This window comes from Cyanidioschyzon merolae, chromosome 19 (genome assembly GCF_000091205.1).
Source record: "Cyanidioschyzon merolae strain 10D DNA, chromosome 19, complete genome".
NCBI lineage: Eukaryota > Rhodophyta > Bangiophyceae > Cyanidiales > Cyanidiaceae > Cyanidioschyzon > Cyanidioschyzon merolae.
This window is the reverse complement of record NC_010145.1, coordinates 131,870-154,694: the sequence shown is the minus strand read 5'-3', so window position 1 is coordinate 154,694 and position 22,825 is coordinate 131,870. Positions and strand designations below refer to the sequence as shown.

At 54.9% G+C, this 22,825-nt stretch overlaps 6 protein-coding genes across 6 annotated transcripts, besides 1 other annotated feature; 3 read left to right on the top strand and 3 right to left on the bottom strand.

Annotated features, from left to right (window-relative positions):
• Window positions 1-908: 908 nt before the first annotated feature.
• CYME_CMS060C (hypothetical protein, conserved) lies at window positions 909-4,526 on the bottom strand (the record flags this gene model as incomplete). The annotated part of the gene is made up of 1 exon (XM_005538684.1): window positions 909-4,526. The coding sequence occupies one exon, from the start codon at window positions 4,524-4,526 to the stop codon at window positions 909-911; it is 3,618 nt and encodes a 1,205-aa protein (XP_005538741.1).
• Window positions 4,527-7,014: 2,488 nt separating this feature from the next.
• On the top strand, window positions 7,015-8,967 carry CYME_CMS059C (hypothetical protein; the record flags this gene model as incomplete). Its single annotated transcript, XM_005538683.1, has 1 exon — window positions 7,015-8,967. The coding sequence occupies one exon, from the start codon at window positions 7,015-7,017 to the stop codon at window positions 8,965-8,967; it is 1,953 nt and encodes a 650-aa protein (XP_005538740.1).
• A 1,986-nt stretch (window positions 8,968-10,953) lies between these two features.
• Window positions 10,954-12,318, top strand: CYME_CMS058C (similar to origin recognition complex subunit 2; the record flags this gene model as incomplete). The annotated part of the gene is made up of 1 exon (XM_005538682.1): window positions 10,954-12,318. The coding sequence occupies one exon, from the start codon at window positions 10,954-10,956 to the stop codon at window positions 12,316-12,318; it is 1,365 nt and encodes a 454-aa protein (XP_005538739.1).
• Window positions 12,319-13,532: 1,214 nt separating this feature from the next.
• On the bottom strand, window positions 13,533-14,432 carry CYME_CMS057C (similar to peroxisomal membrane protein PMP22; the record flags this gene model as incomplete). Its single annotated transcript, XM_005538681.1, has 1 exon — window positions 13,533-14,432. One exon carries the CDS (start codon window positions 14,430-14,432, stop codon window positions 13,533-13,535), a length of 900 nt encoding a protein of 299 aa, XP_005538738.1.
• Window positions 14,433-16,379: 1,947 nt separating this feature from the next.
• Window positions 16,380-17,699, bottom strand: CYME_CMS056C (CTP:phosphatidate cytidylyltransferase, phosphatidate cytidylyltransferase; the record flags this gene model as incomplete). Its single annotated transcript, XM_005538680.1, has 1 exon — window positions 16,380-17,699. One exon carries the CDS (start codon window positions 17,697-17,699, stop codon window positions 16,380-16,382), a length of 1,320 nt encoding a protein of 439 aa, XP_005538737.1.
• Window positions 17,700-18,128: 429 nt separating this feature from the next.
• Window positions 18,129-20,513: a sequence feature (repetitive element).
• Window positions 20,514-20,921: 408 nt separating this feature from the next.
• Window positions 20,922-22,037, top strand: CYME_CMS054C (hypothetical protein; the record flags this gene model as incomplete). The annotated part of the gene is made up of 1 exon (XM_005538679.1): window positions 20,922-22,037. One exon carries the CDS (start codon window positions 20,922-20,924, stop codon window positions 22,035-22,037), a length of 1,116 nt encoding a protein of 371 aa, XP_005538736.1.
• Between the last annotated feature and the right edge of the window lie 788 nt (window positions 22,038-22,825).

Genomic DNA, 22,825 nt, shown 5'->3' with positions numbered 1-22,825 from the left:
CCATCGAAGTCTACTGCCACGTTTATCAGCGCTGCAAGTTCGATACCCAGTTTTACATACACCGTATCACATATGCATACAAACCAGTCCGCCATCGAAGTCTACTGCCACGTTTATCAGCGCTGCAAGTTCGATACCCAGTTTTACACACACCGTATCACATATGCATACAAACCAGTCCGCCATCGAAGTCTACTGCCACGTTTATCAGCGCTCCAAGTTCGATACCCAGTTTTACACACACCGTATCACATATGCATACAAACCAGTCCGCCATCGAAGTCTACTGCCACGTTTATCAGCGCTCCAAGTTCGATACCCAGTTTCACATACACCGTATCACATATGCATACAAACCAGTCCGCCATCGAAGTCTACTGCCACGTTTATCAGCGCTCCAAGTTCGATACCCAGTTTCACATACACCGTATCACATATGCATACAAACCAGTCCGCCATCGAAGTCTACTGCCACGTTTATCAGCGCTCCAAGTTCGATACCCAGTTTCACATACACCGTATCACATATGCATACAAACCAGTCCGCCATCGAAGTCTACTGCCACGTTTATCAGCGCTCCAAGTTCGATACCCAGTTTTACACACACCGTATCACATATGCATACAAACCAGTCCGCCATCGAAGTCTACTGCCACGTTTATCAGCGCTGCAAGTTCGATACCCAGTTTTACATATACCGTATCACATATGCATACAAACCAGTCCGCCATCGAAGTCTACTGCCACGTTTATCAGCGCTGCAAGTTCGATACCCAGTTTTACATATACCGTATCACATATGCATACAAAAACCAGTCCGCCATCGAAGTCTACTGCCGTTCCAGTGGAGCTGCGCCTCCCCGTGAGCCTATGCACGACGGTGACTACACCACCACCGTCACCGCTTTCACCTGTGAGCGCCACTCGCGTACTCTTGTTTCTTTCGAACACGTCTTGCAGCCAGCCGTTGGCGTTCCTCTTTTTCCAGCTGTCGCTGGTGCACTTCTCGTCTCTTTTTCTGGGCCTCTGCCCGTTGACTTTCGCGCTCCCGTCGCACGGTCCGAAGCATCTGCAGGAACTGAGCCTCCTTGCGCTCCGCGGTTGCTGCGGTTGGCATACGCTCTGCGAGACCCGGCACTGCACGTTCCAATCGACGACGCTTGCGCTCGCTCAACGCCTCGACTTGTTTCGGTTTCGATGCAAATGGCAGTGCGGCCTCCAGTGCTCGTGGAATACGCAACGGATGAAAGCGACGCGGCAAACGCTCAACCGGTCGATATACTGAATCCGCCTTCACCTCCAGAGGAGTCTGGTAAGCTGTGCGCAGTTCACGCGCAGTACGCATCCATCGATAGGTGCGATGAGGATCATTGCTTGCCCATGGTGCCGGTTCCAGCAGGTTCCGAACCGCATGGTAATAGGTGGGCGCCTCCACCGGCACCCAGGTTCGAAGAAAGACCAGGTCGCTCATGAGCAATCGATCCTCAAAGGTGGCTCGAAATGTACCCGGTGGACCGTCCCGGACGGATTTCTTGATGACGCCCCGTAATCCACTTGGCGTGCGGAGATGTGCGCCCACAAACTTGCTCACTTCGAGCTCAGAATTGAACATGCCCTTAATGAAGGCAGTATTCTTAAAAATGCGGTACGGTTCGCCAACAAGCTTCAGTTTCTTCACAATACGGAACTTGTGGTCGATCTCGCAGACCACACCGGTCGCAGCAATGCGAAAGTCGCGGCTGCGCTCGGAACCGAGGCTCTGGAAACAGACAACCCCAGTCCCGGGCGCGACTACCGGCCCATAGAGCATTGCTTCACAGTGCATGTGTTCGAGGGTGTACTTCAGCATCCGGTGGCGACCAGTCGAATCCTCGACACAAAACACCGGCACCGACTCGAAGCGGTGCCAGCCAACGGAGAACAGCAGTGGATCTCGGGTCTTGAGAAGCCGACGAAACCACCGATGTCGCAGGATGCGAATGCGCATCATGGCCCTAGTTCGTTCCATTGGGAGCGGCAGCGCACCGAGAATCAGCGGACGCATGGGATCAAAGTTGCTAACGAAAGCAGCTGGTACACCGCGCAGCTCCAAGCGAAGATAGGTACCCGGCGCGAAGCAGCGCTGATCAAAGTTTGCATCCAGAAGAATCGTTGGTTCGCTTTCATCCAGCGCTTTTGCTGAACGCTCTCCTGTTAGAGCATGATCAGAATCGATATCGGGAGCCATACAAGGTGGTCGTACGCGTCTGGAGTCATGTGACGTTGCAGAATCGCCAGTCGACATGTTTCCGAAGGTAGCTTCGGAGGAATCGGCCTCACTTTTCGAACGATCTGGTTGCTGCTGCAGCCATTCTGACAAAGCCGAAGTCAGCGCTGGCTGCCGTTTCCTCAGTCCAAGCGATGCGTCCGTTTCGCTGCTGGCGTCTGTGAGGGCATCGTCGGTGGAGGAGCCTTCAGCGCTAGCCGCAGAGGGCGAATGTGCGATGTCAGAGTCGCTCGAAACGGCATCGCCGTTCTCAGCATGAACTGCGCCAGTCTCCGTGGAGAAGCTTTGGTCGCTGCTGGCACTGCTGACAACTCCACGGCAAGGAGTGGGCGTGCGCTCGCTGGCACCGTTCACGATCCTAACTGCAGGTCGCTTGCTGCTGTCACTAGAACGATCAACAGGCCGCGCTGCTCCGGCGAAACGAGCGAGAAAACTGGAATCCGATTCTGTGGCGTCTTCCTCGTCGTCTGATGATGATGATGGTGATGGTGACACGTAAGATTCATCGTCGATACGAATGCCTCGTTCGTGTGTTGCAAAACGATTTCGTTTCACGGTGCGGAAGAACTCCCCCTGGGTTGCAGAGGATGTGCTGTCTTCTTGGTCGCTCCCCAGAGAGCGCGTATCGTCGACTGGAACGGCATCTTGGCCTAGTTCCGAGGCGCTGCGACGCAGTCGGGCGGCCTTGGTGATCGTTGGATACCGGATTGCATCCAGTGTAGGGACAACTGGCCAGTCGCAGGGCTCCGAACGAGATGCCATCCGCTCCGCTGGTCGACGGCGCTCTGGAGTGCTGTGGACTCTGCCCAGGTCGCGAGCGCCACCTGCTTCGTACACATGTGCATCCTGTGCGCGCGCGGATGACGTGTCGGAACTGCAAGTCTCCGAGCCCGCTGAGGTGTCGGTATCGTCGGAAGCGGTAGTGGCCGCCAGGCGCCCGTCCCTAGCATGTTCGCCGTATTTGCCGAGAGAACCCACTTGGGCACCTTCGTCCTCAGAAGATGCTGCAGACAAGTTGGTCTCCCAAGTCACAGGGTGAGCGTCCCCAAAGAGTCGAATCGCTTTCGCCGACAACGTCTGCAGTGGAGCGTGCTGGGGATTCTGGAGCGCTCGCACCATCTGCTCTCCAACCGATAGTCCGGCCTCTTCATCATGCACGGCAGAGGCGACCGACACATCAGTAGCTTCTGTATTCAATATGCTGTCTTTGCCGGTTGGCGTAAATCGAACGTACGAATCGGGTATGTTCACATACAAAGCATCAGGATCAAAAAAGACACCATCCAAGCTGGACATCGGTGCGTACAGCAGGCGCTCTTTCTGCTGCAATGTTCTTCGCCGTTTGGGACCAGTCTTGTTCGAGGTATCTGGCTCGGTAGCTGCTGGTGGAGGAATGGGATCCGCACGCGCTACGGCACTTTCGACAAAGACGTCGCCTAGACCGGGCACGTGAAACATTGTGGGCAGTCGCAACGGCGAGCCGTGCACGAATCCATGGACGAGCAGCTGGCGATCCGCGGCAGCCTCGTCAGGCGTTCGCCCAGCCGGTGTGATATCCTCAATGCGATCCACGAGAACGAACGGATGTTCATTTCTCCAGGATATCGGGCGATACTTGATAATGGATATAAAACGGGCGAGATTCTGAACCTCTCGTTTCAAATACGCACCGTTCTCTCGCATACCGGTCAAGTAGAATAATTTGGCGCCTTGAACAATTTCTGACGCTAAACGATCTTTCAAGAGCTTCTTTGTGCGCCGCATCTTCTCCGTGTCTTTGATTGCGTCCAAATGCGTCAAAACGCTGAGCACTCGCGGCATACCGTGGGCGGCAGCGACGCTGAGAAACTCGAAACACTCCATTTCGAAACCCTCGGCAGCGTTGATGACGAGAAGAACTAGATCCGCAATTTTAGCAGCGTCCACCATACTGGGAAGTTCAGGAGGCACTTCAACCAGGGTCAATCGTCGAGTTTTGCTGGTGACGATAGTGAGCGGACCCCGGACTTGCTCGAGGTTGCGGTGGCTGTAGTGTTTGACGAGCGCTCTAATGATGCTCGACTTGCCAGACGCACGGGGTCCAACCACAGCAACGATTCTTGGCGCTGCATCTCCGCCAGAACGATCCTCTATAGGGGCGTGGATGCGGTGCAGTTCGCGGTTCGCCTGGCGTTGGACGTTGCGAGCCGACGCTTTCGGCCGCGCAACTGCAACCTTCTTGCGGTCCGTTTGGGCTGGTGCTGGTGGTTTACCGCCCATGCGCAAGAAATTCTTCCGCAAGCGAATTTTATTGCGGATGCCCTTGCTTCCGAAAGAGGCCTTTGGGCGTTACCGCTGACGCCACGTGTGGGTTCTCCAGCAACCGAAGTACACTGGGCTTTCTTTCCCTCTTGAATAGGCTGGCAGAATGAGTTCGGCGTCCGCGGCTGGCGAAGCGGCGAGTCATCGACGACACCGCTGATGTATGGGGAAATGGGCGCCCTCGTTGCAGGCTCTATGTCATGATACATAGATGTATATTTTGTAACTAATACGGACAAATTCTCCAGACTGTATGTCAGGGTCTGTTCCTTTATACCCAATATTAGAATATATGGACAGATTACACGTACCTCTTGAATACAAAACATTGGAGGACGCGCTGTGTACCTGCCTTGCGATGTTTCCCAAAACTTTTCTGATACACAATCTGGACATTGGCGGAATACGGATAGTAGTTAACGAACGCATACGTAGGTTTCGGATGCTCTGAAGTCTGTTCGGAGTGACTCTTTTGACGCTTCTCAGCTGGAATAGAATACGATTTAGGAGTCAAGATAATTCGCGATGTTCTCGAGCACGGCATCGTGTCAGAACCGGAATCATGAACACACTCATTCGCACGAGCGTCAAGTATTCTCCTTTCCATGCCTGAAGCGTGTTCGATTACGCATTCTTTAAGCTTGGGTTCTCTCTGTACCAAGGCAGCATGTGGGCGCAGCAATTCGCGCTGCTGGATTGACGGGGACAGGAACTCGAAGTCGTCGCTTGATGGCCAGTGCAAAAGCTCATGCTAAATGCGCACCAAACTTCTCATACCAAAAAATGAGCGATACCGTTGGAACGACGAATTTTTTATTCTTTTCATGGCCGTTAACAAAAAACCGCATTCCACCGCAGCAAATCCCTCTCAAGGGATATGCGACTAGACGCACCCATCCCTTCTGTTTGAATGAGAAAGCATCTTCGACTGGAGTCTGATTCATCGCAGCGATCTCTTCCAGTGATTCGTGTGTCAACGCTTTTCAAGAATGGAGCGTAGACGGATCGGCAGTGCTCAGCCTCTCCTGCATCCTGGATATTCGTTCCGGTTCTTGTCTCATTGTGGACAGCATCGCGTTCCGCAAATTCCCAATCGACTAGGACAGCGTGCGCTTGTGTGTGCAACGAGCAGAGTCGCTGCCGACGGAATCACACAGAAGCGTAAGCATAAGAGACCATCGACGGCAGCTTTCCGTACTCGTCAAGAGCGTATACCAAGCGATGATACACGCGTCGACGCGCCACAAGACGACGCGCCGAGGATATCCATACACGGTGAGCATATAGGAACACCTTCCACAAGACGACGCGCCGAGGATACGCATACACGGTGAACATATAGGAACACCTGACCACGGCCAAATAGAACATTTGCAAAGCGCGCAACCAGGCTGTGCACAAACAAGATGAACATCGCAACTTCCGTTCACACATGGAATGCATTGGCAACTACCGAAAGCAGCAAAATCAGGACTTGAACACAAAGATCAACATCCATCGACTGCTTATAACGAAGATGCACGGACAAGATGGAGCTCCGTATTCAGCGCAAGCGGTAAGCGAGAAAGAGAGGAAGCGGTCGCAGAGAAAGCCGCGAACGCTGCTGTTGGATGCATCAGTTAGAGACACACAATCCAGGGTCCATTCTCGAGTTCGGTAGCTGGGCCTTTTCCATGGCATGCAGACAAGCGCGTACCGGTTAAGGTTGATATGATGGTGTATGCAGAGGCGGCTTCGCATGGTCATCCAAGTCGATACATAGCGCGAGCAGCAAGACGCTCTACCTGAACGCGCTGCATTTCCCGATTGTACAACTGCCTGTTCTCCGACACGAAGATAAGACAACGCAAGGCATATACTGGGCGCGGCATCGCTATTTGAACGCTCCTGTTCAGCAGCACTCGTGCAGCTCACGACTCCGTTGGCGTGGACCATCGGGAAGAGTCGCCAGGTCTTCACGCCTAATCGACGTCGAGCAAGAGCATCTAGCGACGATCCGCTCTACCTGCGGGCGGTTTCAGTTCCAGTGGCAAGTTGGCTCATGGTGCAGGGGTCACCACATCGACCGCAACTCGCAACAAGTCGCAGTGTGTCACCAGGATACGGTGTGGATATCGTTCGTCATATCGGTTGCGGCTGCCTTTACGCCTGTACTGCAGGTTTCTTCGTGCACCATTTCAGCTGTGTTACTAGGTGAATCTTCTCCGGACTCTGGCGGAGCACCCTGCAGTTTTGCGAGAACCCGCTTTCTAAACCGAAAGAACGGAGCCAAGGAAGGTAGGTGCTTCACGGGGTTTCGCGTCCGTCAGTTGTCAGCGCGGGTGTGTTTTGAACGCGCGTAGTCGTTCGGAACGCCCTCTGGAAGGTGTCCTGGAACCTGAGCAACTATAGCACGTGCGACTGCTCATTTGGCCGGTTCTCGAGCCTGAAGCCATTTCAGGGAGTCATGCCGCTTGCACATGATGTGGACGCGGACGTTGAACGTGATGCCAGCCTCAAACCGGCGCTTTACTTGGCACAAGCATTCTGCACTAGACATTCACTAGAATACTTGGATGTCATTGAAAGAGAAAGGAACGCAGCGCTGCAGGAACTAGTACATCAAGCCAGCGAACAACGTATACCAAGTCTTGCATTTGATCCTACAATCGAAGAGAGTCGAGCGCAGCTGTATGCCCACAGGAGCAGACTGAGCGACCTCCGCAGCGATGCGCATATGCAACGCTGGGCCGATGACCTCCAGTCCATGGAAAGCGCACTGCATAGAGTCCAAAAACGACAGCACACTCTCGAAGTGCTGCTGCGAGCCCTATCGATTCACGAGGATGATGCCGCACAGCTGCGTCGAGACGACCTCGATGTCGCCGTCTTGGATGCATTGGGGCGTGTGCAACGAATTGAGTCTCGCCTCAAGGAGTTACCCGCTGAAATGCGGTCTTGGAAGTTGATTCAGGATGCTCAACGTGAGCTGCACATCGTTCTCGAGTCTGCATGGGATCGAGTGCAATCCTGGGTGCGCGCTTTGGATTGGGCGAAGCCAGAACTGCCCATCGAAGCACCGGAATCGCATGTTCTGCTCCTGATTCGAGCCTGGTTACCGCTGTTAGCGTCCTGCCTGCAACCTATTGTCGCGGGTCGCCAACAGGTGCTACTTCGGGAGCTCCAACGACAATGGGATGAGCATGTTCGGAACTTGAGTCCAGCAGCAGATCGGTCTACCGCCGGTGATGAGGTATTGCGCCTCATCAACGATTTGTTTGCGATTGTGCATCAGCAGCTTGAGCTAGAGAAAGAGCAATGGCTCCGAGCGTTCGCCGTACAGCATCCGCACGAGAATGCGCACAACGCTGGACGACATGCCGCCGCTGAGCACAATGCGGCACGCGCGACAGACCTGGTGCAGACGATTCTACGGCAAAGCAGTGATGTTTACGCCGACGCCATGAGCTCTCGTCTGAAGATGTGGATTGACAATGAGTCGCTGCCGCTGTCAGCATTACACGAGGTGCACAAGTTCTTGGTTCTCTACGAACATTTCTTCCAACGAGTTCTGGGTACGGAAGCAGTACTCCCGCTGGCGTTGGCATCGATTCGTCGTGAGGTTCTGGGGCGCTGCGTTTCGGGTTGGCGTGAACGGTTCATGAGGTTGCTTCAAAATAACCTGATCATACCGCACGATTTATCAATACCGCCGTTACTGCTGCATGAGGCAGAGCATTTGCGTGCCTGTCTCGAGATTCAAGCTGACCCAGGTCTGCCGCGCACATCACAGTCGGTAGACACTGCCCAGTTGACAGATGTCGTTCTTGAGAGCGTCGATGCGCTGGTGCGTGTGCTGGCTGTTCGAGATTTGGACCCATTGGGGCGTTCGGTCTTCGTCGGGAATACCCTGGATGCAATCGTCAACGTTTTAGCTCATTTCTGGACTGAGGTGCAACGCGCGCGCCTCGAGCACTTGCTCCAGGAGCACATGGCCGCGTACATTGCTGCAGCAGTGGACTCCTTGCTGCAGCGGTGTCGTCTGTTGGAGATCAGTAAGCTTGCCGGCTCCTATGGGGATCCATTCTCGGCTGCAACTGAACATGGACAACAGCGCGAAGCGTCCTGGCCCAGCCTCGAAGCGCTTGCACTGCGCATGCGCGCGTTCGAGTCGTTGCTCTTCGACGCGCCCGTATCGGACTGGTTCCCGCCACCGCTTGCGACACGTATTCGAAGCCTCGCTACGCGGCAGAAGCTGCTCTTCGGGCTTGCCTCTGCTTTGCTCGCAAAGTATCGACAGCTGGTTTCCGCAATCTCTGAGAGCGGAGCGTTTTCTGCGGAAGATGTCGAACGTTTGCATTTGCGGGATGTGACTGCAGTCGAGGAACGTCTGCAAAGCCTGGTGAATCGTAGTATATAGCTGTCACGATGATGCAAAACGCGCACAAGAGGCTGAGCAGCAGATGCCGCAGTAGGGCATGCAAGCTGGGATCTCGCGCATCGACATTCGAGTAGGGTGTCACCAGCTTGAGCGAGGCCGCCGTTGACCTTGGGTGTTTCCCCTGTAGTGCCGCGCATCGCCCCTGAAGCGGAACATTTGCAAGACACCCAGATTTACCAGGAGCTCCAGGCCCAGGTGCGACGATGCAACTGCCTCAAGGGAATGCGCACTTGGATTCGAGTTTCACGTCTTCGACACGCAACAGTGCAGCGGCTTGATGATATGGTATGGATTCGCATCCGATCCCGTTTTCTGACGTAAACTGAGTTTTTGCAGTTGACGTCTTCAACAATTGGACGATCAGAACGATATGATTGCTATTGTGAGCATTCGCGTCGATTCTCGTTTCTTTGAATTCATGGGGTTTTCCAGAAAGACGAGGTGATGCTGGCGGTCCCCGCTATCTCGCCCGAGACTCCCTTCACCACCAATGGTGCACGGCGGTCACTCCTGCTCAAAGTACGCATTTGCTGGTCCATTGTCAGATACACTCACATACCGTTGACCGTGAAAAACGCTGCGCTCTATGTTCTCTCTGCGACGATGCCACATCGACGGCGCATACTTCAGATTCGGCGGTGATATCGACGAGGCCCGCATCGCTCCCAAACCATCGTCACACGCTCATTACATCCATGTAGATCGTAAACCACATAGCGACCATATCCTCGTATCTCGTGTTTGAGGGTGCTGAGCAATCGACGTATGTGCGCTTCCGCGGGAACTCGTCAGGATGCTGCGCATTCGCATCAGCGGAACCGCATCTTGTTCGTAGGCAGTGCTAGCTGGAGGCACACGTTTGGATAAGCAGCAAACGGACGCGATCAGATCCTCTGCATCGAGACAAGTGCAAAACGTCAAACGACCGACATCGACGACGTCTCTGTTGGCGTCGTTGCTGCGAATTCCCCCACATCGTGGCAACCGATCAGTACAGATGCATTCACGAAGGACCTCCAGGAGTAGCATGCCAGCATCCACAACTTTGACGATACCCAAGTACTCCAACGATACCTGGGTAAGATAACGACCTGGTGACGAGTTGATACACCGGCTCTAGCACTCGGTATCGTTCACATGCACACGACTCGATGGTGCATCGCTGACCGGATAGTCGCCTGCTCTTCGATGCCCGCCCCCAGCCCCTGCGACAACGATCACGTTGGCATGCTGTTCGCGAATCTGCTCGCTTCCCGAGCATGAGCCGTGCCTCCCAGTATATCCTTCCTGAGCAGCACAATCGTTAGCGCAAGCATCGCAATGGCGCGCCTCCGGTGCCGTTCGTGTCGCCTCCAGGGTGCGCACTGGTTGCGCCGAGCGGCCGCTCCGTGTTTTTTTTTCATTGACAAAACGTTTACTTAGTCCAGCGTTCTCCGATTATGCGCATTTTTCTTTTCCTGCTTTTTTTGTGTGTTTTTTTCTCAGTACGCGGCAAAGTATCCATCAAACCCGCTACCTCCAAGTTACATTACCTGCACTTCTTCTCGGATATTCTGGTCGTTTCGTACATCCTATCGTCGTGCCGTGGTGTGCGCTGCCACCATCGACGCCATGCATCGATTCGACAGCGCAGCGCGATGCGTGTACCAATTTTTCGCGGGAAAATGGTAACGCCAAGGCACTGTCTACGAGAAAGCGACTTGCGTCGAAGCATTTCTAGGTACCTGGAAACGAGAGCGTGCAACCGCTGGTCAAACGCGGTTGTGAACGGCAGCAGTTGCACTCCATTGAACCCAGCGTGAGACGCTCCTTAACTCAACGCGGACGCGAGCGCTGGTTAGGTGCACGAACTCTTCTGGTGCACGTTTGTGGAAGCATCACGCACTGTCGGTGAAAGTTTCTGATTCCACCAAAACCTCTAGACTTTTACGGACACTGAACGACATCGCGAAGCACTTCCCTGGCATGCGACGTGACGACGTAGACGGTGAGGTGGCTGCAGGGGCCGCAACGCGACAAAGTCAACTGAGGCGGGCGTGTCGTGACGCTGGTGCCGCGGCAGCGGCTCGGGCAGCGTTGCGTGCCACTCGTTCGCGTGCTCGTTCGCAGCGCGGCATACTGGGGAAACCTCGGGACCTTCGGGAAGCGCGTTCGTCGAATGCGAACGATAGGTCACGGCTGCTGGGTTGCCAGACGCACGAGCGCGCCCCAGGGGCCCATGCACGCTCGGTTTCGTCTGTCCAGTGCAGACCAGCTGGAGCGGAAAACGAACCACCGGCAAGCGGAGGCGCCTGTCCGGAAGCGTCGATTTCGGCAGCCGTCGAAGCGGCGCGTGCAAAATTCCATCTCTGGTATCACTTGCTCGTACTTGGCGGCTTTTCGGTATTACTTCATGGCGAAGGAAGCAAATTTGCTGTCTTGGAAGCATTCGCAGCTGACTTGGTGAAGAGAAACGCTGTTGATGCACCGAACATCGCCTCCGCTGTGCTGGTTGTGAACGGATTCAATCCATTCGTCCAGGTGCGTGCGCTGGTCCAGGAAATTGCCGATGCAGCTGGAGCGCGGCGGTTATCGCCTCACTCTAGGAAGCACGAGCACGAGCATGAGCCGCACGCGAGACGGGGGCGTCCGCTGGCGGCGCAGTTGCGAATGCTCGGCGAGTTGTACAAGGCGGAAGCACCGCGGAGGCTTTTCCTCGTGGTCCACAACATCGATGGGCAGACCTTGTCCACCACCGAGACACAGACGTTGCTGGCGAACCTTGCCTCGCAGCCTCGCGTTCATCTAATCGCCTCCATAGATCGAATGGAGGTGACAATTCTGTGGCCTGTAGGATCATGTTACGAACGATTCCAATGGATTTGGCAGCATTGCCCAACGCATTTGCCCCATGTCGTGGAGACCGGAGGCCATGCCGAAAGTGCCAAGACCCTGTCGGCGGAGCAGCTCGTTCGCGGCGCTATCATGCTTCTTACTGGATTAACGCCCAATGCCCGACGCATTTTTCAGTTGCTGGCGCAGATGCAGCTCGAGTCTGCCGCCAGTGCGGAAGATCGCACGAGAGGCGACCGAGTGAAACAAGGCATCTCGTTCTCAGATTTTTACCGCATTTGCCGTTCAAAGTTTTTCGTGAGCAATGCCAACTCCCTGCAGGCAATTCTTCGGGAACTCGAAGACCACAATCTATTGGAGTCTGCAGTCCCGGGTTGGCGAACCGGGGCCTCGGGCCTTGAGAACAGCCGAAGTATTCCCGATTGCTTGAGAATTCCGCTGCCATCCGCACAGATACGAGAGGTATTGCGCGAACTCCATGCAGATCCGCATCGATAACCTCCGCCAGGCTGCACGCTGATGACGAAGCGCACACCGACTCGAGCGCATCCAGGCAGTATGCCGAGGTTGCAAGCATACACGCCCTTTGGAACTGCAAGGCACCTGGCAAGCGCATTCGGTGCTCAGGCGACCAATGCAGATGCGATTGTTTCTGGCACAGCGTGCTGCAGCTTTGGGTATCTGGTGTCCGGAGCTCGACCTATGTTCAACGAGTCATCCCAAGAATGGAAACTCCACAGACGGAGCAGGTACGTTGCTACGAATCCGGAAGATGCGTCGCAGCGCCCGCAAGCACGACCGTCTCTAGATCAAAGCCGGACATTCTTCTGCAAATGGATGAATGCTCTGTATTTGCATTGCATGATGTCGATGAAGGTGTCGCACCAGAACCGCCTTGTCACGCCGCAGCCACTAGACAGAGCGCGCGATCACCGACTGAAGAGCCTCCCCAGTAAGTTTTCACTGGATCTGGACAACATGAATCAGAGAGGAGAGCAGCAAATCAAGCACTGGCTTGGGCGTCTGGGAATGCGTTTCGCACGGTGCGCGCGGTCGGTGGACAGGTGCGATCTTCCTGAATGCTTCTTCGAACTGCGCGTGCTAAAAAATGTAAACCTCGCCGCTCTTGTCGTTCGCAAATCGCTTGCCATGTAAGCGTCGTTCGAATCGTATACCCTGGCAGCATACATACATTCATTCATACGTTCACGCGAGTCGCGCTGGTGTATCATTTCTGTGATCTGGACGATTTCCACGGGAGTGTCTGATTCTATCGCAGCCCGGATGGAGCATCGAGGCAAATTTGACATGTCGAGAGCGTTGGCGTTCGAGTCGGGCGGCTCGGCAGCATCAATAGCAAGCGGATGCGCCGCTGTATAAAACGCTCCGCTCCAGCGCCCACGCTGCTGCATTTGGCAGCGCAGAATCCCTCAGACATGTCCACGCAGACTCCTTACCATGGATATGACAAACACCAAATGCTAGCATGATGAGTACTCGGTTTGGAGTCTCTAATCTACCAACTGTCACTATCGTGACGTTGCACACCATAGTCGTCGTCATGAACGGCCCGCACGCGTCCGCAGCCCCAACGTGACGCGCCCCGCGAGCTCATCGAATCCCATAAACCTTAGCCTTGTTCGACGACGAGTTTCCCATCACAACCACGTTTTTGGACTTTTGCGAGAAATGCACCACGAAATGCATAATTCTCAGCTCTTTTTTTCTTCCTTCGTGATCGTGCGGTGCGCGATTTCCGACAAATAGATGGTCCAAAAGAAGGATACGCTATTCACGTAGAGCACCCTGAATGCTGGTGGCACGAACGCAAAATTCACGAGCTGAGCAGCCGGCCATACTTTCCAGTTTCCTATCATTGTGGGTGGCAAACGATGTTTCATTGACTGCCACGCGTCCTGGAACTTGCCACCGTGCTCCAGCCAGTACAACATGACCAGTAAAACTCCGTTGAAAACCGCCGCTCCTAAAGTCTGATCAATTAGCAACTTTCCAACAAGTGACAACCGTGATGGAGGGAAGGCTCTCTCCAAAAACGAGAACCAGCCGTGGAGCCCAGGCCCAACAAAGCACAGGCCAATGATGGCGAACGACAACGTGCGCCGACGCTGCCACCCCGGCGGGGTATCCGAGGGGTGCTTGCGCGCTTCAAAGTACTGCGCAGTAAGATCAGCGAAAAAATTCAAAAGGGCTGCTGTTATCGACTTTGTGAAGATAGGACGGCGTTCGAGAGCCCTGCAGTAACGCTCGAAAAGCGCCAACAGTAAGCCAGGCTGCTGTGGAGGCGAAGCTCCGGAGGCGTCGCCACCTCTGCCGCCACCGCCACTTCCGCCGCCTCTACCCCCGCTGCCGCCGCCACCTCCAGTGGCACCTTCACTAACAGTACGCAAGTGGCAGCAGCGCTGACGCCTCAGCCGCACGTTCGACGGTCCAGCAACTGAGCGATGACCGCGGGGCGAGCGTGCCCTCCCAACGGGCACCAATTCATCCTCTCTCAGACACGCACATGTGTCGCCTTTGCATAGGGATCTCCGTAGCCGCGAAGAAACTTGCGCATTCGACTGACCTGACAGCAGCAATACGAAACCGATCATCGTGCTTGGAGAGGGCGCAGACACTGCCGGACTGAAGCCAATGAAGCACTCAACAAATAAGCTGGCGTCCCGGCTGGGGAGCGCTCGTGCGCCACACACACACCACCGCACGCCACGCGCTGAGCTGCGATCTGCGTTCCAGCGACCAGAGAAACGGACACGTGTCGCCGACCTCCAGCGTGCGCTTCATCGTTAGCATCTACATCGGATTCCCAGAGAAGCTCTAGGTCGTTGACGCTGTAAGCTCCGCTGATTCGTTTCCTGCAGGTACCAGTGGCGTACGCTCTGAGAAAAAGGTGCCACGAAGCCCATCGCCGTCACCTATCAGAGGTCCAAGACTCCTGTGCCACAATATTCACTTTCAGAGGCGGTGAACGGCGCGCTTCTACAATCTCCAGGCTATCGATGTTTCGTAGCCCTGTTGGTATGAATGCGAACAGGTCCACGAACTCGGGCATTCACTGTCAAGCTTAGGTCTGTTTCCGGCATCAAGAACACCAGCGTTTGTGTGCTTTATCGGAGACTGGTTCGTGTTCGTCTCCCTTATCAACGGTTTTTACGTGGGTCGGTATCTGATACGCCTGCACTTCAGCGGTCAGCAGTCGAGGGATGGTGATGGTAGCGTTCCAATCCCGATGACGCTATTTCCAGCTGTTCTCTATGCATTGATCGCATAGGCAAGACGTAGCGGTCAGCGTCTCGCTTGCCGTGTGCATCTTTTTCAGTGCAGTGCATCGTTGTGTGCCTCACCGCGTTGACACTTGGGTGCTGTCGGGTGTTCCCAGATATTCATTGTGTCTCCGACCCCGCGTTGTGCCGCCTTCGTGCAAAACGATGACGCACGCTCGACTAGAACAAGTGATAACACCGATGATGACTCAAGTCTGAGTGCAAGACTGTATCCGTTGCCAGACGAAGAGTAGAGCGCCTGGGAGTATCCATCACGTGATCGGTATGACGCTGCTGTTGGCGAATGCCGTTTCACCAGTAACCGCAAAGCGCGAAGTATTTGTCCTTCGAACGCCAGCGATTATTTGCAGTACAAATGTAAGTCAATGACGAGCATATGCTTGTGATCGTGGCGCCAAATGATGATGTCAAGTAGATTCACTCGTGCATCCAGCTGAGCTTTTCTGGGTGCGCTCACGGTCTGCCTTGGAAAAGAGCACTCGAAGAACCGAAGGATGCAAGCGATGGATAAGCGTATAGGCTTGTAGAGAGCTGTTGGACTCGTGATATCGGTTAGTTTACAATCCCGCTTTTTTGAGGTTGCTGCACCTCATCTGAATTCCACTGCCTTCTAGCGTTCCAGCGGCCGATCATCCAAGCGCCGACTCCGAACGTACGACCGAGACTCCTAGATCCGCTTTTGCACCCGCAATCCGATATGGATTTGCTTGGAATGTCGAGTCTGTATATCTAAAATACCATCCGCAGAAAGAAAAGAGAAGAGTCGCCAGACACGAAGAAAGCAAGCAGCGCAGAGTTTTAGCTTCACCTGAAACGGGTATCGTGTACCGACGCGAGAGCGGTGCGTCCAGGGTACATCGGCTCAGGGGTATCGCATGCGGCACCGAATGTGTCCAGTACAGCGTACACCGAAGCGGTGATCGTTTCGTAAACGGAGTTGCCAAGCTCGCCAATATCCATGCAAACCCGCTATAATGAAGCGCTCGCGATATGCATACCACCACCCGAGGCAACCAACGATAATGCGGACGCGCGTAGCAGGCTATCGCAACCTGCCGCAGAGCGACAGGGCATCTCGCGTCCCTTACAGCTGCTCATCGTGCTTGCGTTGCATCCTGAATCGTTCAGACCGGCACCAACATTGTGGTGGCAGCGTTCAGGCCAACGCGTCACTGCCCCCAGCGCCCTAGTCCACGGCATCCAGCGATTCGCATGGTCGAATGATGCGAACATCGAGGCGATGGTTGCAGACGCGCTCTATCTCTTCAAAATAAAGGCGCGCAACGCAGGCAAAAACATGGTGACAAAATAATATACGAGGGGCGCTGTAAATACAAAACTATCGGTTCGATCGAGAATTCCTCCGTGGCCGGGGAGCGCCCAGCGGAAACGTCCCCCAAACGCTGTTGCAGGCGAGTCCTTGAATCCAGCGTCACGCTTGAAGAGGGAGGCTGTCAAATCTCCCAGAAGGCCCACGACGCCAATCAGGATTCCGTAGAGGGTGCCGGTGAGCCACCAGAGCGGCCATCTCATCAAGAAAGCTCCCAATATCGAAACGAGTGCAGAACAGAGGAAGCCTCCGATGGCGCCTTCGACGGTCTTCTTCGGCGAAATGTCGCTGAGTTTGCGGCGCCCGAACGCGCGGCCAATAAACAGCGCACCGATATCACTACTTGCCACTGAGAGCCAGGTCCACCAGGTTAGGGCTGCGCCTACGGTCCAGCCTTCCGGTGGTGGCAACCAGCCTGGCCACAGCACATCGGGGAGACGCGATACCACCGCTGGAAAGCGCGTCTGCTCAATGCCGCCGAGAGCTCGCATGCGAACCCAGAAGGTCGGCAGGTATCCAGCGTAAAACATTCCCATGAACGTTGTGCTGATGTCGGCGATCGTAGCGAACTTCTCCCGGCGATGCAACAGCATGTAGGTACAGATCAGCGTCGCTGAGACCGGGAACACGGCCTCTGATGCCTGCGGTGCTGCTGCGGCTACCCACAGCGCCAAAATGGACGCCGCTATCCCAGCGCGTTGTGCCGGTCGGATGCCCTTTGCCCGCACCATGTTATAATACTCAAGTTGACCGAGCACTGCGACAACTGTCAGACCGGCCGTAAACACCCAGATACCCGCCAGAATCCAGGTCGTGGCAACCAAACCCATAACAATGCCGGACACCACTCGGACAGCCAGATCACGTGCCGGACGCGTAGTGGCCACCGCAGCTACCAAGGCTGCACTTCTCGCGTCCGCTGGGCGCTCGGAGGCAACCACTGCGCTCCCTACGCTTTGAGCGCCCGCACCTGCCGCTGCAGCTGGAGTCGAAGCGGTGTCCGCTCCATCGCTGCTGGCTGGTGTCGCATCCAAGCAGCGCAAACGCGGCACCGCGGAGCAGTCTGCTGACGTCGGTACCCCAGCAGTGAAGCGCCCTCGAGTCGGCAACGCAGTTCGAGGCAGCGAGACTCCAGCGTCAGAGCGCCTCGCGGTTCGCGGAGGTCGTCGGCACGGTGCTCGTCGGTGCTGTCGCACGCCTTCCAAGTGGGGTAGCGCTTGCCACCCGTGCACTGTAGACACCCACATATCCTTGGGCAAGGACGTCGACTAGCGACCGAGGCACGCAGACTCCCGGTACAACGCTAGCTCCAGATAATGTATGCCAGATTGCGTTATTGTAATTGACGTCGTCGTCGGTAGCGTTGTGGCTGCTGAAGCCATTTCTTCGATGAGAAGACGTTTGTATGGATCATGGATTCTAGATTGTGGGGTGGATATTGGAATCAATGCCAGTGCTCAATATGCTTCGCTCTTACGCCAAGTTTCATGGTCTGTTCTCGGATATACTGGTAATTTCGTATGTTCCATCGTGCGCTGAGTACCTGCATTGCTGCATCCGCAATAGAGCCGATGCTGCTAGTGCGGATGCTGAATGGAGACAGAACGGTTTTGCCATATCCATGGGGGTATCGGATCGAGGAATGCTTCATTGAATACGGAATCGGGATTCGTCAACATTCTGGAAGCCTGGGAGATGTGCAGTTAGACCTACTGCCTGCAGCAGCGCGAAGCGATACGCTAGGAGTCCACTGCGACCAGGGCGACGCCCCTGACGCAGGCTACCCGCCCCGAGCCCAGAATGACCAGCGTTTCTCGACGAGTCGCTTAGATATCGCTACAGCAGTAAGTACTGGCGGGAGCATGAAGCGCGAGCCTGGCGGACCCTTTTGGATATATCAAGGATCCCCATAAACAAAAGTTGCGAGACGCTATCGAAAAACGTTTTGCGTCGTACTCCAAGAGTATTGTCAACGCGTTGTCAAGACTGATGCATTTGGTGAGAGAGATGTATCGCGACGGGACGCACATGGAAACGGTCGAGATTCCCGGCGAGTTCTTCGACAAGACCTTTATTCGTCACCTGATGCTTGGTACAGAGAAAGCGCGGAGGGAAAATGTGCTAGTGCATGCTCTCCACGAAAAACATCCCTTTGACGGGTTCGAGGGTACTCGGTACAAGGGTGACTGGGATATTTACAGCTATGGGGCGATGAAGTACCTCGCGAATCTGAAGAACCATTTGACAGCGAACTTCGAACGTTTCATGATACGCACCGTGGTTGCACTCTACCTGGGTCTGTCTCGCGCAGGAAAATGGGCAATTATCAGTTGCATCACGAACGATCGCCATCATGAAGATGAGATCGAGTTCGTTGACAAGAAGGCGTCGAATGAGTGCACGAATGAAGCTTCTCTAATCCGTGCGGTTATACAGGAACACCGTGCAGTCTTGGGGCTGGTTAATCCAGCAGACAAGATATCAGAGTTGGAAAAGATAAGGAAAGATACTACCTCCTCATCTTGAGGTATTTCGTGTTTTTGGACCGCGAACTCGAACGCACGGCAGAGATGAGGCTGAATGAGGAAAAAATGAAGAGTGGGAGAGACGGAAGGCGTTCCTAATGGGGAAGCGCTTCAACGTTGTTCCAATGTACAATATCAAGTCACATTTTGTGACTATCCACTCTGGCGTCTTTGCAGCATCATGAGCGAGATCAGTCCTGAGTCCGATGTTAGCAGGAAGAAATTCTCCGGTGAAAACCGTGAGACGTACTGGAAGAGTATCTTCGATTTCAAACGTCTCAAAGTCAGCAAACAAAAGGTATTCACTGAGATGATCGAAACCGATGGAGTAGCCTTGTGTATACACTATCGGCGGTTGAAGACAGATCGCCCAGTCCCTCCCTCGGCTGCGCCCGTGACGAAGGATGCAGATGAGCAGAAGGCGGATCCTGGGACGCAGGAGGTGCAAGATAACGACCTTGTCGTTGGCGCGACGATGCATGAAGATGAGAAGGAGGCGGATCCTGCGACGCAGGAGGTGCAAGATAACGACTTTGTCGTTGGCGCGGATCCCGGAAACACAAATAACATAACCATCGCAGTACCCTAGCGTGCGGAAGATGGTACTGATGCTAACTTACGTCAGAAAGACATGCGTCTTTTGGGGTTCTCGAGAGCGAGATTCTATCGAGAATCCGGTATAATGAATGCGAGGAAGAAAATTGAGAAGTGAAATGCAGGAATGAAAGAGCACCTGGAAGCTTTGAGCGAGGTGACAAGCCGAGGAGCGGACTTTCAGGCTCTACGGAAATTCATGGAAGTTCGTGTTGCTCATTGGGATGCGCTGTAGGAGGAGTAGACCAAGCCCCGGCGGGTTCGACTGCGAATGAATTTGTATTGTGGGAAGCAGCGTGCATTCGCGAACTTTTTCAATCAGCTGAGCGCCTTGAAGGAGGATGAAAGTCAGAGGCTCGTAGTAGCGTACGGAGCAGGGCGACGGAAGACCCAAGCAAGGAACTTCGCCAGCTCCAACGACAAGAACGTACAAAGAGTGTGCACGGCGTATCGGCACGATACCTGTAGATGAGTTTCGAACGTCCTATACACACCATGAACTGGGGTGTACACTTCAGAGGGTCGAGATGGAAAAGTGCCAGAGGAGTCCTGAGGTTATAAGAAAGTACGGTACGCTGACGGAAGAGCAAATGGAAAGGAGCGCGAAAGTTCGTGGACTACTTGCATTAGTGAGTACAACTCCCAACGGCAAGAAACTGATGGAGTTTATGAATCGAGACTTTAATGCTGCCATCAATATAAGGAAATATGCGTTGATGGAGAAGAGACCCCCAGAGTTGACAAGAGAACTCTTTATTGAACAATCTCTGAATGTGGAATTATATGAGATAAAGTTGGAAGCCGTAGTGGGTGGCCAGTGGAAAAAAGCTGGAAGGCGTCTGCACGTCAATTGGAGACGTTTCCTCTAGGGCGCCGGTCGCGACTACTGTACACCGCTGGCGGCAGCGTCTTTCTTTTGAAAAGCGTTTGTTGCCGGCGGTGTGTGCTTTTTGTGTACGGTTTTTGACCCAGTACTTGTTGGAGAACAGGAAACCAGGGGCACTGTTGCGAGCTTGAAACGTTCCACCGTGTGGAATCGGTCGGAAAGCGTAGCCTTTTCGGTTTCGTGAACCCCGCTCTGCCAGTGGGCTTCTCCTGGCACTTGCAGAAGGCCCTAGAGCTGTTACAGAGAACGCAGGAGTGAAGCGCACACACAGGCAACGGGGCTTCTCATCGGATTCAAGGTCGGCCGTACCCAGTTTTTGGCGCAAGGGCGGTTCCCAGACGGACCCGTCGAGACGCACTGACGACCGGTTGTCGACAGTGGGGTGCGTTTGTTCAACCCGTCGTTGTTCATTGAGGACGTATTTTACCAACCCGTCTGTGCCGCACGCGCACGCTTTGTCGTCGATGGTGCTTTTCCATTGCTTCCAAGTGGATCAGGGAGCGTCTACCATGGGCGCGCATCGCGACTGCGCTTTTGTCTCGGTGTTCGGCGCACTTCGCAACGAGAGCCGCTGCTCTGCTTTTAACTGCTCCGGTACGTGTCGTACGCGGCGATGGCGACACCACTGTGCACAAAGGACAGCGATTTCGCCCTGTTGGATGCGCTTAGACTTCGAGGAGGATCACGCGGAGGACGCCGACATTGGGCCGCCAGAGCGGCGGCGCGCATTCCGTCCGCGCCCGAAACAGAGGGACCCAAAGTCAACGCGCGACTTGAAGCACCCGCGTGTTCCTGAACGCCCCTCCGCTTCTGTGACTCCACTGCCTTCGGAGTCGTCCACCACATCAAAGTCGGAGAAAAGAAAACCGCGCACAAGAGCTGCGCTCAAGACGCCTCCAGAATCGAAACCTACATCACCAGCGGTGCCGTTGCCGCATGAACCCGCGCCAGCACCAACGCAACGGCGTTCATCTGATACTCAGGGGCGTCATCCGCAGGGTCACTGGAGTCAAGGCACGGGGCCGCCGCCCAGCGACCCGCACCCGAGTAGCATCGCACCAAGCAACGGGCTCGAAACCGCTCGACGAGAATCGTCTGCGTCGGCTCCCGGTCTGGGGCGCGACGCAACCGCCGGCAGCCGCAGAGGTTCCGTTCCAGGAGCGAAGCCAACTGCCGACAAACGTCCAGACGCGTCCAGCTCTGGCCCCGGTTCCCGGAGTGCGGTTGGCCGACGCACGCCAGACCAGTCGATGGCGCCTCAGGAGCTGAAAAAGCTCGCTAACACGTCGAGAATGACGAGTCGAGGAGCGTATCGACACCGGTATCGAGGAAACCAGATCCCGCGCTACTCGAGCGAGCCGCAGACCCTTTCTCCGCGCATGCAAGAGCTTCTGCAGCGTCTGAATTTCGATGAAAGTCGTTTCCAGGAAGCCGAGATTATTGATGATTCAGAAGGCTTTGGGGCGGTTTCATACACGAGCTGCTACACGCGCGTCATCACAGAAACGCAGAACGAAACTTCGAATGCGTCTGCAGCGCCCAATACAGACTCGGCACCGAAGAAGAATCGGAACAAATGAGCGTGGTGGAGCTCCTGTGGACCGTGGCGTGTTCGGCGCCAAAGGTGACGCGTCGACCACACGGATCCGGAATCGACGATACCGAGGTGACGTGGATGCTTCGCGCTCGTTTTTCAGACGACCATACCACGAGTCTTTGCGGAGCTGTTGCGAAGCACACCGAATGGACAGATACGGATTGCCCCGAATAGCGGAGGATTCGCGCAGATGCGGGAGGCAGGATGCTGCCGTTCTTGTCGATGGCTTCGGGTTTTGGGCCAGCGAATGGCGTTCACTTCGGGGTCCGCCGCGCATTGCCTCGCAGTACCCAAGCCTCGCCTGGTACCAACAGGATATATGTAACGCAATGCAATGCAATGCAATACAATACACCAGCAGATGAAAATGACCAGCAGGTACGCGGCGTCGTCGTGGGCGACTAGGCACGAATCTGTTGCATGCTGGTGTCCAGCACGCGAATATGGGCCGAAAGCACTCGGTAGAGCTACGGTATCGCTGCGGTTATGCGAATACACAACCGCGCTATGTGATGTACTCGGGAATTGCGTGGTCGCTTCGCGACGAATCGACCAAGTCTTGGCATACGATGACGCAGTTCTCGTTCTGGATGTAGCGCGACCGCCAGTGCACCTAGCCTTCAGTCGCGAGCAGGCTCAAGGTGTCGAAGCCTGCTCTATACTACGCGTAAAAGCTTCCTTCCGTCAGAGAGCTATCTGCAGATTTTCGCACCGAAGTAAGCGCTGTTCACCGACCACAACGGACTTTACTTGATCAAGGACGTATCGGAC